The sequence below is a fragment of the Spizellomyces punctatus genome (assembly GCF_000182565.1).
Source record: "Spizellomyces punctatus DAOM BR117 chromosome Unknown supercont1.4, whole genome shotgun sequence".
Taxonomy (NCBI): Eukaryota; Fungi; Chytridiomycota; class Chytridiomycetes; order Spizellomycetales; family Spizellomycetaceae; genus Spizellomyces; species Spizellomyces punctatus.
This window is the reverse complement of record NW_015971540.1, coordinates 725,604-740,472: the sequence shown is the minus strand read 5'-3', so window position 1 is coordinate 740,472 and position 14,869 is coordinate 725,604. Positions and strand designations below refer to the sequence as shown.

At 47.1% G+C, this 14,869-nt stretch overlaps 7 protein-coding genes across 7 annotated transcripts; 2 read left to right on the top strand and 5 right to left on the bottom strand.

Moving 5' to 3' along the window:
* Positions 1-3: 3 nt before the first annotated feature.
* On the bottom strand, positions 4-1,481 carry SPPG_02675 (uncharacterized protein). The gene is made up of 3 exons (XM_016750959.1): positions 1,303-1,481; positions 874-1,248; positions 4-775 (listed from the first exon to the last, which is right to left on the bottom strand). Exons 1-3 carry the CDS (start codon positions 1,436-1,438, stop codon positions 105-107), a joined length of 1,182 nt encoding a protein of 393 aa, XP_016610226.1. The 5' UTR covers positions 1,439-1,481; the 3' UTR covers positions 4-104.
* Positions 1,482-1,565: 84 nt separating this feature from the next.
* On the top strand, positions 1,566-2,849 carry SPPG_02674 (uncharacterized protein). The gene is made up of 9 exons (XM_016750958.1): positions 1,566-1,788; positions 1,847-1,914; positions 1,971-1,998; positions 2,069-2,094; positions 2,159-2,244; positions 2,317-2,333; positions 2,405-2,505; positions 2,561-2,654; positions 2,718-2,849. Exons 1-9 carry the CDS (start codon positions 1,596-1,598, stop codon positions 2,771-2,773), a joined length of 669 nt encoding a protein of 222 aa, XP_016610225.1. The 5' UTR covers positions 1,566-1,595; the 3' UTR covers positions 2,774-2,849.
* Positions 2,481-4,340, bottom strand: SPPG_09048 (phosphoribosylaminoimidazolesuccinocarboxamide synthase; the record flags this gene model as incomplete). The annotated part of the gene is made up of 9 exons (XM_016757201.1): positions 2,481-3,023; positions 3,083-3,137; positions 3,204-3,312; positions 3,370-3,437; positions 3,509-3,532; positions 3,598-3,729; positions 3,798-4,011; positions 4,091-4,213; positions 4,284-4,340. 9 exons carry the CDS (start codon positions 4,338-4,340, stop codon positions 2,873-2,875), a joined length of 933 nt encoding a protein of 310 aa, XP_016610224.1. The 3' UTR covers positions 2,481-2,872.
* A 521-nt stretch (positions 4,341-4,861) lies between these two features.
* Positions 4,862-6,502, bottom strand: SPPG_09047 (uncharacterized protein). The gene is made up of 7 exons (XM_016757200.1): positions 6,215-6,502; positions 6,049-6,139; positions 5,939-5,979; positions 5,782-5,870; positions 5,422-5,710; positions 5,290-5,361; positions 4,862-5,227 (listed from the first exon to the last, which is right to left on the bottom strand). The coding sequence occupies exons 1-7, from the start codon at positions 6,420-6,422 to the stop codon at positions 4,950-4,952; spliced, it is 1,068 nt and encodes a 355-aa protein (XP_016610223.1). The 5' UTR covers positions 6,423-6,502; the 3' UTR covers positions 4,862-4,949.
* A 33-nt stretch (positions 6,503-6,535) lies between these two features.
* On the top strand, positions 6,536-10,061 carry SPPG_02672 (uncharacterized protein). Its single transcript, XM_016750957.1, has 15 exons — positions 6,536-6,730; positions 6,805-6,941; positions 7,002-7,134; positions 7,219-7,334; positions 7,396-7,590; positions 7,655-7,754; positions 7,811-7,894; positions 7,959-8,186; positions 8,252-8,408; positions 8,470-8,585; positions 8,649-8,717; positions 8,788-9,024; positions 9,088-9,201; positions 9,260-9,647; positions 9,718-10,061. Exons 1-15 carry the CDS (start codon positions 6,620-6,622, stop codon positions 9,990-9,992), a joined length of 2,460 nt encoding a protein of 819 aa, XP_016610222.1. The 5' UTR covers positions 6,536-6,619; the 3' UTR covers positions 9,993-10,061.
* Positions 10,011-10,796, bottom strand: SPPG_02671 (uncharacterized protein). Its single transcript, XM_016750956.1, has one exon. It carries the CDS (start codon positions 10,755-10,757, stop codon positions 10,116-10,118), a length of 642 nt encoding a protein of 213 aa, XP_016610221.1. The 5' UTR covers positions 10,758-10,796; the 3' UTR covers positions 10,011-10,115.
* A 514-nt stretch (positions 10,797-11,310) lies between these two features.
* On the bottom strand, positions 11,311-14,843 carry SPPG_02670 (polynucleotide adenylyltransferase PAP1). The gene is made up of 9 exons (XM_016750955.1): positions 14,296-14,843; positions 14,086-14,234; positions 13,863-14,026; positions 13,442-13,782; positions 13,047-13,379; positions 12,610-12,984; positions 12,473-12,545; positions 12,129-12,415; positions 11,311-12,067 (listed from the first exon to the last, which is right to left on the bottom strand). The coding sequence occupies exons 1-9, from the start codon at positions 14,445-14,447 to the stop codon at positions 11,863-11,865; spliced, it is 2,079 nt and encodes a 692-aa protein (XP_016610220.1). The 5' UTR covers positions 14,448-14,843; the 3' UTR covers positions 11,311-11,862.
* Positions 14,844-14,869: the final 26 nt, after the last annotated feature.

Genomic DNA, 14,869 nt, shown 5'->3' with positions numbered 1-14,869 from the left:
TTGCTGGGTACTATTTATAGAATTGCTTATACTGCTTATATCACTATTAAACAGGGTCTACATTACAAGCTTGCAAGCAGCTATATGCATCCAATGTCATACTACTACCGAGACCTCAGCCAGAATATCTCAACATTCCACCCCTTTCCGACACTTTCGACGTCAAATTCCTCACTTGCCATTTCGAAGAAATGCTCCTCACCAGGGCCCCTCTTTTTGTACCCAATCAACACATCTACATTGAATGACGCCTTGATAGATACTAGAGTCTGCAGGAAAACTTCATGCGAGCCAATATTATACAGGACATCCGCCGCAAGAACAAGCATTCGAGAGGATTCATCAGGATTTGCTTCCAGTACGCTGGTGACGGTATCGACAGGAAGTATTCCCCATTCGAGGGACAGAGCACGAAGACGCCCATTTTTCCCAGAACTCTTAATCAACTTTTGCGCTTCATTGACATTATCGCGCAAGATTCCCTGTACTGTATCCTCCATGTCTGTGACTACAACATCTCCGCCAACAATGGCACTAACAATCCCCAATAATCCACAGCCGGCACCCAGTTCTAAAACCTTGACATGCTCCCCCTCCGGAATCCAGCGCTCCCTCGCGTGCAGAAGATATTGTGCGAGAACAGGGGAACAGTCCCAGATGTGAGTGCCCGTGGAAAACGTCATATGGATATGCTCTTGAATAGGCAAACGGAGCACTGGACATTCGGGGCCAAGTGAGAAAACGAAGTGGCGTTCGCATCGTTGTGTCTTGAGGACTACAAATATGGGATTGACATCATCCAGTAGCAAGCATCCATTCCAGCACACTGAAATGTTGATATTCAGCCCTACGCTGCAGACGAGGAAAACCTACCTTCAGTATTGGTAGGTGCCTTTGCACTCGAGATACGTATTGCTGCTGAATAGACGGGGAGGGGGAGTATTTCCCCGGCATCGCTATGATAAACACCGCGAAATCCAACAAAGTCAGGTACCTCTTGAGTCCAGCTCTTTTCGCTTTTCACCTCTTTCAATAGTTCTTGTTCGTCAACCTTTAGTAGAAGCTTGACATGTGTAATATCTATTCTTTGTGCTTTGCGTTTCTCTCGAAGTGCGGGCTCTATTGTGACATTGAACTTGACATAACTATTGCCACTGGGAGGAACACATATTCCATCCTTTCTATCCAGTCGAAGGGAAAAACGAGTGTCGATCTCATATGTATTCGGATCCACTAGCTGTAGTCGTACTGCTGGAGTGGGTTTGTCTGTTGCCTAGGGTGAGGTTCGACGACCAGACTTACATCGTAGTGGACTTGCACCAAAGTACACATGGGATCCAAGATCATCCGAGATGGTCACCGTAAGGGGAAAAGGTTGGGACACATAGACAATTTGTGGTGGCGGTTTAGTCAACTGTAACCGCAAGAACTCTGGCATCGTTGATCCCAACCATCTGCTAGGTTCAACAGCGACGATCCTGGCCAGAGTCCCGTGAGCGGTTAACGTAGGCATTTACGTAATGCCTCAAGTGTGGCGCTTCGAGGAGGGTCAGACTGCATCATCACTTGAAGAGCCCCAGCAGCAGATCTTGCACATGAGCAACGCTGAGCAGACTTTCCGGGAGTCGCTACGATCCTTCAATGCTTCTGGCGCTGGGCGCACTGGAGCAGGGAATGCAAATTCCGGATTCTCCATTTCCTCGTATTTCGGGGGACCATCTGGAAACGGGCCTGGTCAGGATGAGGCCACCGAAAGTTTACTAGGACGGTTTAGAACCGGAACGCAAAGTATGTGACTTGGATATGATTGACGGAAATTTCGAACTTTCTTATGATGGCTCTCTAGATGCATTTTCGGGACTTGGGCTGGGGGGGCAGCAAGAGACGGAATTGTTCGGGTTGTCTCGCTGGCAGGTATGTATGCACGTTTGTTGGTACGCCCGTTTCTTATACTCATTAGCTCTCGACAGCGGCTTGTTGGCTTCGTTGCTACTCTAGGTAGATAGTTTCAGTGCGATTATGGCAGCCAGCGTCTCACACCTAAACCTCTGTTGGCATCACCACCCAGGACTGTCTATCTTCTGCTTCATGATTGTACGTGGATCGCAAGATGTGCTTTACGTGGTGGGTATCTAATCTAACCTCCTATTTACTCCAGGCTTTCTTCACCATCCCTATACTGGCACTTAAACCTGCCAAATTTGCAACATTATACACAATGGGAAGCGTGCTAGCTTTGACAAGGTAACATTTGATTTTCGCATGGCACGAATAAGCACTTGGCAAGAAACAGCTCACTACTATGCCCGCGATCAGTTTATCTCTTTTGCAAGGTAATTCATGAGGCTCGCAAATGACAGATGAAAACTGGTCCCTCTGACTCCTTCCATATCCGCTGTTTCAGGCCCAAAAGCATTCTTACGGCATATATTTTCCAAAGAAAGGCTTCCATTCACCGCGGCGTATCTGGGATCAATGATACTTACGTTATATTTTGCTGTGGTGGTATGTTTCAAATAGCGCTTGATGTGCAATTCGAGTCTCACATTGAACAAAACAGAAAAACTATACTATCATGACTATCATTTGCAGTGTCATACAAATTTTTGCACTGCTTTATTATCTTGGATCCTACGTCCCGGGAGGGGTATCAGGTAGGCCACCAAATTTCAGCTTGTATTGCGTCAAGATAGTCCAGTATTAATAGATCGGAACAGGATTAGGTTACATGACGCGATACTTTGCTAGAAATACAGTAGGGTTGCCGGTTTGAACACGACTGATTGAAAATGTGCACTTTGATGTTTGAGGAAACTGTTTTCATTATCATACGCTGCCCTAGGATGGTGACATGGAACCCCCATGGGATGAATTAAAGTTGTGGTGGATTGCCAGTGAGGATGGTGAACGCCTCAACGTATTTGGCCATGGTGTTATCCACAACCGTTTGAGGAAGCTCAACCCCAGCCGATTTGTCGAAATTGATGGATGTGAGGTAATCGCGAAGGTATTGCTTATCGTAACTGTTACGGGAATAGTTAGGACATGGACAAGGATGTATTGTCGAATGGATGAGACCTACCTTGGTTGCCCTTGGCCAACGGCGTATTTATCTGCCGGCCAGAATCTGGACGAGTCTAGTGAGAGGGAGAGACTTAATAGAAGCGTCATCGCCAAAGGGTATTTAGAAAGGAGGATTATACCTGGGGTGAGGACTTCGTCCGCAAGCACGAGGGTGCCGTTCTCATCAACTCCAAATTCGAACTTGGTATCCGCAATGATGATACCCTTCGTTCGCGCGTAATCTCTCGCCTAAACGGGCAAAATAAGTTCCGCATTTTGTGAGGGAATGGATTCTGCGGCCACCACCTTAGTGTAGATTTTCACAGCCACCTCGGCAACCTCCTTAGCATACCGCTCCCCAATGATGCCAGGAACTGTAATTTCACAGTGGTCAGCTACGCCGAATCCTAGGTCCTTTTTGGCCCAAGTTTGCAAGGAAACCTACGTTTGTCAGGGTGAATGTTTTCGTCTGGGGTAACTTTGGTTAGCGACGCCAGCGATATGATGACTTATAGTCTGTAGCAGTATGCTCACCATGGTCTCCTATCTCGGCTTTTGTACTTGGCGTAAAGATCGGCTCCTCGAACTCTTCAGATTCTCTCAATCCGGCTGGTAAAGGTATGTCGCAAATTGTGCCCTTCTTCTTGTACTCACTCCACGCGGATCCTATACGTGATGCCGCCTGTGAGACCCGATAGATTCATGCCACTACTAAATGTAGCTGAACAACTAACCGCTGATATAGCCCCGCACAATCGCTTCGACAGGCAAGATCTTCAATTTGCGAACCAGCATAGCGCGGCCTTCAATCTTTGATCGGTACTTTTGCACAGACTCTGGCATCTCGTCGACATCGCAAGTGATCAAGTGATTTGGGACAACACCCTTCAACAAATCAAACCAAAATTGGCTGATTTGTGTCAATATCTTGCCCTTGCCAGGAATGCCCTATTTGAATCACGTAGCCTATTTAACTATGCATAATACTGAGCACCTAAATGTGCACATATCTCTCGAAATGACTTACATTTTTCATGATAACGTCAAAAGCGCTGATTCGGTCCGTGGCGACAAAAAGTAGAGTCTTTTCGTCAACATCGTACAGATCCCGCACCTTGCCGCGGGCAATGAGCTTGAGTTCTGGGCAGTCCTAGAATTGTACAATTTAGCAACCCGTCGGGGTGAGCAGATCTTGCGGGTTGTTCCAAGGCTCTCCCTACCGTATTTGTCAATGACATTGGTATTGCTGGAATCGCAAAATATCGCAAAGTGATCATTTTTTGGGACCATTGCCTGGTCCATGAGCGGGCACGTGATGCTCGTGACCGTCGATCAGCTTACGTCATCCATCTTGACCATTGCGTGTGCACAGAGATGCATTATCCAACTTTCTAAGCCCAAAGACATTGCAGGGTTTTGGAGATATCCATGCGGGCCATTGACGTCCTGCTTTTCTTGACTCGAAGAAAGTTATCCGACCTCAGCGATGACTCCTCTTTCCCATCGCTTCGAAGCAACACATGTACGATATCCGATAACCAATTAGTTTTGTGGAATAAATGAAGACTTTAGTCATTGCCTCATATTGTTCCTCCTACACTATACATCCCTACAGATTCGCCGCCCTCTGCATCTCGCTGTCAAATATCTGTTGAAATGCAACATGTACGTAGCAACTCTGCCATGCGGTTTGAACAGACTGCTCTTTTTGGAGATAGTTTGATTAATCACACAAAACTATCTCCAATGAGCTCGCATATATGTCAAGGATGTGGTCATTTGACGTTGTGCGCATGATACTGGTATGCATGAGCATGAATTCGAAACTAGACTTGAACACACGCTTTCCGGGTATAAGGTTGATACACGGGTTCTCATATTTTTGCTCAAGAAATACATGCAGGCCCTAAGCCATGGCTCCACTTGAAAATGCCGACAATAAGAACGAGAACCACCTGGCCACAACAGATGGACGTAAATCCATAGATATACGACCGTCGCAAGCCGAGAAGCTCTAGTTCCACCACAAATGTCGAGACAGTAGTAAGGCATCCGCAAAACCCGTCCGCTAGACCCGTGATTACAGAACATGATGTTGGGTCAAGTGCAGCGGCATGACTGATCACATACAGTGCGCCCAAAATCGCTGTGCCGATAATATTGACTGTCGACCAAATGAGTCCCTCAGAGATTTAACTGAATCATAAACAGCAAAAAAAAACCAACCTAGGAAGGTACCAAAGGGAAAAGACCGATATTTTCCATTCAACGCAGCAAAGCGATACCGGACCATAGTACCTAGAAGATCGCCTCGTCATTCCCTGAACCATGTGCAGCTATCTGCTGAGAACTGTATACCTATGGGTCCAAAGATGGTAGCAAACCACGTATGGCGTTGACTTGATAAGGTACCGCATAAAATCGCAACCAGCAACCAAGTGCTGAGACCGCCCGCTACTGCCACAGTATCGGGTAATGTCGGCCTCATAAGAGACTCAGGATGCCGCAGGAACGTAAGCTTCACGAGGGGGCTAGTATGGCCGTTCAAAGAAGCTCCAAAACGCAGGCGCCCTAGGTGCGCTCCGAATGCGACAGAAACGATGGACATTCCCAATACAATCACAATGACCCCGATTCCAGCAAGGAACTGAATTTAGCCAGGTGCCAAGTAAGCCGTATGCTTGAGGTGATCGATCGTCCTAATCGGTCGACACTTACGTTTTGGCCAACACTTCTGGGCGCGTCCGAAAGGTTCGCAAAGGCGGAAAACGCTGCTAGATTCCAGCTGGAAAAAGTTGTGATTGATCCTAGATTGGTAGTATCAACAAGATTGTACAGCTCAGCAAGATGATCGAGAACAAAATGCAGGACCTACCGCACAATCCGGTTGCTAAACCAACAAACGCTGGATAGTATCTTGAAGGTTGGTGCCATTGATCTGTTATTCGAATACCTGGCACGTTCCATACCCGTTTGTCCGCTTACCTGACTGCTATTATCTCCCTTTTCGCATTGAGCCATCCTATTATGACGCAGCCTACAATCTGAGGGTAGACTATGCTGACAACCGGGGCATCTGCAGAAGCGCAAAACAATGTGCCAGTGAGAGGGGTGAACTGCTGGACCTAGTCGTCCTGAACAAGCAACCCACCAGGATAATTGTTAAGAGCCAAAAGACCAAGTCGTATCAGAACTCCGACGATAGAGAACGGTATGAGCAGAGTCCATAAAGGTAACGGACGAAATGTCACAGTCTTTTCTGTGGGGGTTTCGACGTCCTCTATCCTCAGACGATTTTGCGAACAGTTTCTGTCGTCCGCCGCTAGAGACACATCCGCCTCCGCCTCCGGAACAGACATTACATTTTCGTCAGTCGCCCGCAGGCTCTAATCTACTTGAATGGAGCTGAGTGACCACCGACCGGAACATTCCATTCCAGATATCAGAATCCACCCACGTCAGCACTGTCGACGCGTTTTTGGCAAAGCCCTTGCCATGATCTGCAAACCAGAAATTGTGCATACAACCTCACCCTCTACTTCCTTCAGTCTTTCTTATGGGCACTGCAAAAGGAATTGGGCTCCAGGAGCTGCTGACACACAGGGAGCAGGAGCTCCGAGACTTTTATAACGCCTTGGAAGAGAAATTGCGGGAGAAGGGGAACGAGGTCGGTAGTTGGTTACCCAACCCTTTTGACACTTGTCGGGCAGTTAGCATTGCCTCACCTACAATCATTCATAGTGTCAAGAGTTGCGAACCCAGTTGAAAAGCTTACAGGACGACTTTCTTTACAACCTCAATCTGTTGGAGGAACGCGACAAAGAACTCGAGCGATCTGACACTATAACCGACGGTTTGCAAACGGACGTACACGACAGGTACCAACAACAATTCGAAAGTCTACAATGGTTCCTGCTAATGTTGGCAGGCTGCACTAGAGAATGCCGGATAAGCGAATTAAAGATCTTGCTAAATGAAAAGACCACCGCTTTGGCGAACCTGAAATCGTTTCTGCAAACTCAGGAGCAGCAACATCACGATGTGGTTCGAAAACTTCAACGAGAGAAAGAGGTGATATCTTACTCAGAATGAACTCTTTTGGACTCAGATGAGATGGAATGACTTACCAGTTCCATCTGTGATGTCTCGACATAGATCCTTACCCAGCATTACGAGGATGCGATAAATGCGCGGGCGGAAGAGTTTGAATTACAGCGAGCAGATCTGAACCTGCAGCTAAAGACAGCCCAGCAGGGCATTGAGTTGCAAAAGTAAGTCTTCATATGAAGCGAATATCTGCAATGTAATATTAACTGAAGAGTATCTTCATAGAAATGCCTTTGCTGTTGAATTAGAGCAACTCAAGAGAAGCCAAGACATCGAGATGCGAGTCTTCAAGCAAAACTTAAGCCAACAATTGATTGAAGCCGAGCATCGTGTTGCGTCCGCCATCGCCGAGTTGACTGCCGTAAAGCTTGCTAGAGACAGTGTTGAGAAAAAGTTTCAAGAACAATTGGAGATTACTCGGTATAGACTGCTTGACCTTACTGAAATGTTGTATGAGTATTTACTAAGGCGAGTGCCGATCTAGCAATTTAGACAAAAAGGTTCGTGAACTGCAATGGGAGGCGGCAGATACGGCGAAGGCTACGACAGGGAGAATTGCGGAACTTGAAGAACAATTGCGACAGGTGGGGTTCGCTGGTTACCATGTCTAAGAACATGGAATAGTAATCCGGACGAACAGGCCAAAGTTGATGCGTCGGAAGCCGCAAAGAAATATGAGGAAAATTGCACCAGATTGCGTCTGGACTTTGAAGACGAAAAGAAGGTATTTGTGGATTTGCGCGGGAGGTTTCGGCATTTGGACATGCTCTGAGCTTGAAGTTCCTCAGATCTTAGAACAGAGGAAATCTTTGGTTGACGGTCAAGTCAGCCACCTGCACGAGCAGCTTGCGAAAGCAGTTGACGACTTTGCTGCGTACAGATCAGAGAGCGATGGCCGCTTGCGACAGTTAAAGGAGGCACTCTCGAGCAAGGATCAACAGCTCCAAGCTTTAAATGCAGAAATGAACGTAGGAAGGAGCGATCTTGACGCTATTATTCGAAAGTATAAATCCGAGGTACCACCACCAAAACAAATTGTCATGATTGATCGATTATTGCTCATGTTTGTCCGATGCACCAGTTAGCACACCGAGACCAAGAAATGTCAAAGCAGCGAGAATGCATCAGGGATCTGGAAACCGCGCTTAGTGCCAGCAGAAGAGAAACAGAGGCTTATAAAGACGAAGTGGCAAAACGCTTGATGGCAGAGCAAGCCCTTCAGCTCACTCTCAACCAGCGTAGGTAGCTGCCTCAGCAACTCGTTGTCGTCCACCCGATGCTGATGAAACAGAATTGCAGAAAAGTTGGAGTGGGAGAAGCGCATGGCCAATCTTCAACGAAGGAATACGCAGAGTCAGGATGATCTGGTCCGCTCACTTATTGCAGCGAAAGATGCTGCGGAGGCTCAAGTTAAGGTGCGAGTACATCTGGTTTACAACGGTTTCTGCTCAGATTTTCATGTCCTTTAATGCGAAAAGCTACTACGAAGCCGCCTGCAAGAACAACATCGCTCATCTTCAGTTATGGATTTCGGAATGAACATCAATGTAGGTTCCCCGTTTCCGTTCGATGTCATATCTTCCACATGCCAGTTATTTAACATGTGTATTCCAACAGGCGCACATGGATTCTCGACCCGCATCTACGCCTCCAGTCGGACCAGCCCATACGAATCGACACAGTACTGGAATCACTTATCGGAGTTCCAGCAGAGCTACGGGGAGAACGCGGTCACACGGACATGATTTGCGCGATCTGAGCGACTTTTATAATTCATCAAGCCAGGATGTGGGAGGAATGGCGGAACATGATCCTGATGTCTTGCGACACCGCGTACAAGAGCTACGCGCCCAGGTTGGCCAGGACAAGGTCTTCTTGCTGTCCATTCCCGAACTAAAACGTCATCATGGCAATTAGAATGCTCAATTGAGTGACATAATTCATCAAATGAGAAACGACATGGAAAGCATGCAGCACGCTTTTATGGAACAGGAAGCCCCCCCTCATAGCGCCCCGCAACATCACAGCAAGGTATACCCGCAGATTTTGGTCAGGACGAAGATGCGATTGTTGAACGAGATTTATTTAGGAAATTGACGAAAGTCACTTTTTGGACGAGTCTGCTCATCTCCATACACAGCTGATCAAGCTCCAGACTCTCCTTACTCAAAAGCAGTCGCTAATTGACCAATTGGTAGACCAGCAACAGAAGCTGCATCAGAAGATGGACGACAGCATCCGACTGATAGGGGATCGCAATAATGGAAGATCGAGCGACCGAGATGGCTCGATGCAAATAATCACAAAGCTGCAACAGGACAACAAAATCTTGAGAGAAAAGTTGGCAGAAGCTGTTACAGATATTCAGCGAATGGCGGACGAGAAGGCGCATTTGTTGGAGATGAGTAATACGTTGAAAGCTGAAGTGCGATTCTGGACTGAAAAGGCAGCAGATACAAGAGACGCTGCTACTCAAAGTATGTCAAGGAAAAACGTGGTTTTACTGGAAAGATGAGATTTGTCTTACGGGGTTTTTTTTTGGCGTAGCGGTAACCGTCACGGATAGCCGGAATGCCCGGAGAGGTGTCATTCCACAATCCATTATGCCGCGTCCGGTCAAACAGAGTGCGCGTGCCACACAAAGCCAACTAGAAGTAAAGGAACGCCTTGTAGCAAATCGACGTATTTTAGTCGACGCTGTTACAGCTATCAAGGAGAGAGATGACTTGAGTCAGGGAGAGAAGGAGCAACTGCAAAAACTTGAACTTCGGGCACGGGGTGTCCGTAACTGGAATGAAAGGAGTGATGACGAAGGGACATAGATGACGCATACGCTCATTAGCCAAACGTAAAATCATGTCAAATAAGAAGATACATCTCTGTGGAAAGTCAGGGTTCCCTTAACTGGTAGCGACATTAGGAAAGACGACTGGAATTTCTTTATGCTAGATTGACGTCAAGCTTTTATTTCGGTACCATACCGTGAGCTCGTTTGACTGATTCTTGTAAACCATCAGACCAGGTACTAGTTCCTGCAGTGCCCGATTCAACGCCAATCGCACACAGATCCGGTCCGAATTGATAACAGCCAGTGCAAGGGGCACTCTGGAAGCAAATAATAGGTCCACCGCTTTAGTTGAAAACCCTTCACTAGATGCCAACAGGGCAATCGTATTAGGTGATTCACGCGCAAGGGTGCCCTCCAGTTCGCGAAAATATTTTGGTCCAAGCTTTGTTCGCTCCTTTTTGCACTGTACGATAATTGGGAACTCGAGAAATCCACCGTGATGGCCAGGTGATGACAGTGCTGGGTCCACACCACCCTCCTTTGGAAGCCTCCAACGTCCGCGAAGATCGACCCCCTTGTCGTCTGCGCCCCCGACTCGACGTAAGTCTATGCCATAACGGGATAGACAACGGAGGGTGTCTTCTTCAAACCTTGTTCCGACGTCGACTGTCGAGGGCAACCTCGCAACATTTGGCGTTAAAGACTCGGTAGATGTATGGCCATAAGATCGTAAGACAGTCCTATCTCGTACTAGTCTATGCGAAGTAAAGGCTAGCCGTACTCGGAGAGGAGCCCACATTGTCCGACTTGGCTGCACATCCAAGGAGAGATCAGCACGCTTCCAACTAGACAACGTCCATTCCCCTCATGCGGCCCTTGAACCCAATCACGTGCATTGCAAGATTAGGTAATGGGAACGGATGCCGCGTACCAGGTCGCAAAGCTTTCCTCGTCATAGCGTAAGTGTGCTGGCCTGCGAAATACCAACGAATGAACTTTTCCTGGATAGGAGACTCGGCGCATAAATGAAAGAAAGCTTTGGGCTGAGAACCCCCAATTTAATAAAACGCTGCGTTTAGATAAAGTTCTTTCATTGGTCATCATCCTATATGGAGGAACAACTGAGTGTGAATATGCATTTTTGCTAGTGTGTTATCGCATATCAGCACAAATGAAGATCTGTATGTCATTAGGCGCTCATAAAAGGGTATATGGTAGGCACAGAACATATCTAACCGTCTCATTCGCCATCACAAAGAAACGGTATGTACCTTCCCACCAGCTAGCGTCCTAGCGGATGTCAACAGATCTCCAGGCGAACATTCACATGCTGATAGATACATGGACGGGAATGGCTTAAAGGAATATAGTTATTAAAATCTTACACAGCAAAAAGTGTTTGAACACAAGCTATACACCGAACCTCCTACATTTCAGGCGATCGGGGACCCCAACCTTAACATCAGCTACCATCCAGAAGAGAAATTTGGAATAACATACGAGTTTGCCTCTCGCTCGTTCGTTACTCAGTTCTCTTGGCACCATCCCTAGCATACCTCCCACAGTTTGGAGGTTAAATTTTCCTCCATATGCGCGACGTCAAGTCCAGTAGTAGGCATTGAAACCACGAGCTTCCTGGAGATAGTTGGTGTACAACCGCTGCCTGTTTAAATGTCCCCGAGTACACGCCATGATGATTTCTTGTTTTCTATGCCCTTCTTTCCTTACCTGTCCCTTAGACATGATGGTTTTTCGTGCTTTTTACAAATTAAGTGCCCAACTGGACTATAAATTTTCTGTGTTGCCGGATACCCTGCACTAGATTTCATTCTTAGCGTCGTTACTGTCAACGTTTGGGGCACTTGCGGGTGTTCAGGTACTGAAAGCACCTCCGGCTCGTTTTATCATATTGCTCCGCTTGACCCTCCGATGGTTTCCCCCGCCCTTGGTTGTTGCCCAGCCAACCTCAGTTTGATCTCTGGGAATTTTCTCGACATCCCAACATTGATGCCGCTCATGCCGCCAATTTGCGCATACGTGTGGCTGGAGATTGCTGCCGGTGGTGACGAGCCGCTAAATGAGCCATTCGCCGGTGACGCTGGCCGATCGCTGAATAAACGTAACATTATTAGACTGTCTTAATATGTTGATAATTGAGATTGACACGAACCTGCCAAGCTTCCGTAGTACGGCTTGACTGTACTTGACATTGGATCCATTTGCATCAGATCCGGCACTGTCATGAGCATCAATTCCCGATTGTAAAGATGGTACATGACTGCTGTCGCTCCCGTTTTCCTCAGTTCCTTCTCTTATCGTAGGCTCTTTTAGGTTGGTATCACTGCTTCCGTTCAAATGAGTATATGCATATCCATCTCCAGAAATTGCGACAGCGTCTGTGAAAGATGCTCTCCTCTTTTTCGCGGGGAGGTCCTCGAGTGGAGGATTCGAGCGGTTCTGGTACCATATTATGAGATCGATATTATAAGATGCTTTCATACATTGTGCACGTACCCTGGATTTTGGTCGCTTCTTCATAGGCCTTGGTTGTTCACCCTCGTCGAATACTTCAGGCGGCAGTGCTACACTGCGCAAGCCAGGACGACGCGAACATTAGCCGCCATCGATGACTATGATCAACAAGATCATACCTTTTCATGTATTGCACGACGATTCCCATACTTGCAGCATCGAACTTATCCCAAGATCTGACCATTCCAACAAACTCTCTAGTTGGCCATGATATATCCAATTTCCTGGGGGCATTTGAGTTCGGGTCCTTTGCTTTGATGCAAAGCCCAATGTAAAATGTCGTTGTATGGATCTGCGTAGCAGTGGACATATCCAAGTCTTTCTCCTCGCGCGGAGGTGGAAATTGGCCATGGGCGGCCTGGTTCCTTTCTTCCTCATTTAAACACCAGCATACTTTTTCGAATCCTTCGATATAAGGATGCGCCAACTCCAAATGGTCCACCAGTTCCAGCTTCATGACCAATTGACGTAACCGCGATTCGACCATACCGGCCCTGTAAAGCAATCATAATTGAACAAGCTGCTGGCGGTTGACTTTGTTAAATCTAATTCTTACCATCTTAGCTGTGATTCAGCTTCCTTCGACGACGCGATCACTTGTAAGTAGTACTTGTATCGTGAGAAGAAATCGCTTTTTGTGAACAGCTCCACCCAACGTCCAGATCCGACCATTATGCGATCAGCTATATCTGCTGCTCGCTCAAATTCCTCAGTCGTCACTCGCTGCGTTGAAACAGTGACATTGTGGGTAGCGCACATTGACGGATATGCGGGCGTGATAATCGGCATTCGATGCGCCTTATCTTGTGGATATATTTTGGGATTCCATACTCGCACTGCCAATGGCCCCTCCTCAATCTGCTTCAGCAGTACAGGCTGCGGCCATGCCCTGCATTTAAAAGGATACATCAGTATGGAGCACTTGCCGCCTGCCGAATAGCAACATCTTACCATTTGTGCATGATACGGAAAAATTTTGATACGATCGCGCCAGCAGCCGCGTTAGGATAGAGTTGACAAACTCTTGCCACGAGGATAGCCCATGCAATACCACCAAAGAAGCCCATAACGTTAGAATAAATCGCTCGACGCTTTGCCCAAAGCTTAATACATCTCAACGCTATTCGAAACGCATCAATGTTCGGAACAAGGCGCAGAATCTCGTCGGTCACTCGTGATCCATTCAAACTTCGAACGCAACGCTCATCTAGTCCCTTCAGCAAGTTATCATCAGCTAGATCCAAGTCGTCAGGTACCGTTGATCGGTCCAGTTGGGCAAAGAGGAGATCAATCTGAGATATTTTTACAAACATAATCAGTCACGGGACAAACGGTGCCGATACAGTGTGCGACAGTGCATTCTGGTGCTTACTGGTATATCAGAGAACTGGAACTTCAGCACAGGTACATAAGCATCTGGAACCGCCGTGATCTCCGTCACCTCCGACCTTGCTTTCAGTGATGAATACATCAAACTAAAAAAGCTTTCCCGTTTAACGTGTCTTGGCGCCACGCAGAGAGTATCAATATCACTGCCTGTAAGGATATCCACGTCAACAGATAGAACATGTTTTTGTACTCGCTAGCAGACGTACCTTTGCCATGTACTCCAAGACGATATGATCCAAAAGTGAATATCTTCCCCCCAGCTTCTGCTGCCATCGACTCTGGAACACCTTGCTGCATCGTGACTTTCTTGACAAAGTCCTTGAAGACTGAGTTCAGCTTCCCCAGCACCAACTCACTGCAAGGAGTCTTTTGTGAATACACATTCAGAATGAGTCCATCTCACTTATAAATCGTACCGTTTTCTAGATTCCTCTTCGCTTTCAAACAGACCAAGTTCTTTCAACGTGGTTACCAGCTGCTCGGTCGCTTGAATTTCTTTCTGCGTTGGCTCCGCCGTTGAAATGGGAGGAGTCATGCCAAGATACTTTTGTGGGTTTGAGCTAGCCATATTGGTATCTTTCCAAAAAACAAATTCTTGGTAGGTTTTAAATGCAAGGATCGGCAGGTCTTTTTTGTTGTTCAACGATGCGAGCGAAGCGCAGCAGGAGCTAAGGGGAAGGGGCCAAGACTCGCAATATGAAGTGGAAGCCTGGGACCGCAAACACTACCACGTTTTCGATTTTGACACGTAGTTCGAATGGTAAACAATCTTGTCAACGATACCGTCTGCAACAAGGGGTACGACAAACAACTGATCGTGAATCTAGGCAGGACTGACAAATGCTCTTGCAGACCACTAGAGTCGGGGACCTATGCGTGACTTTGCTGCAGGTTACCGATGAACAAATCCTAAAAGAATGGCCTGATTGCAAGAAAAGAAAATTCACTGCGAACGGGGCCCTTGTTTGCATTTGGAGGTCCCACTTGCAA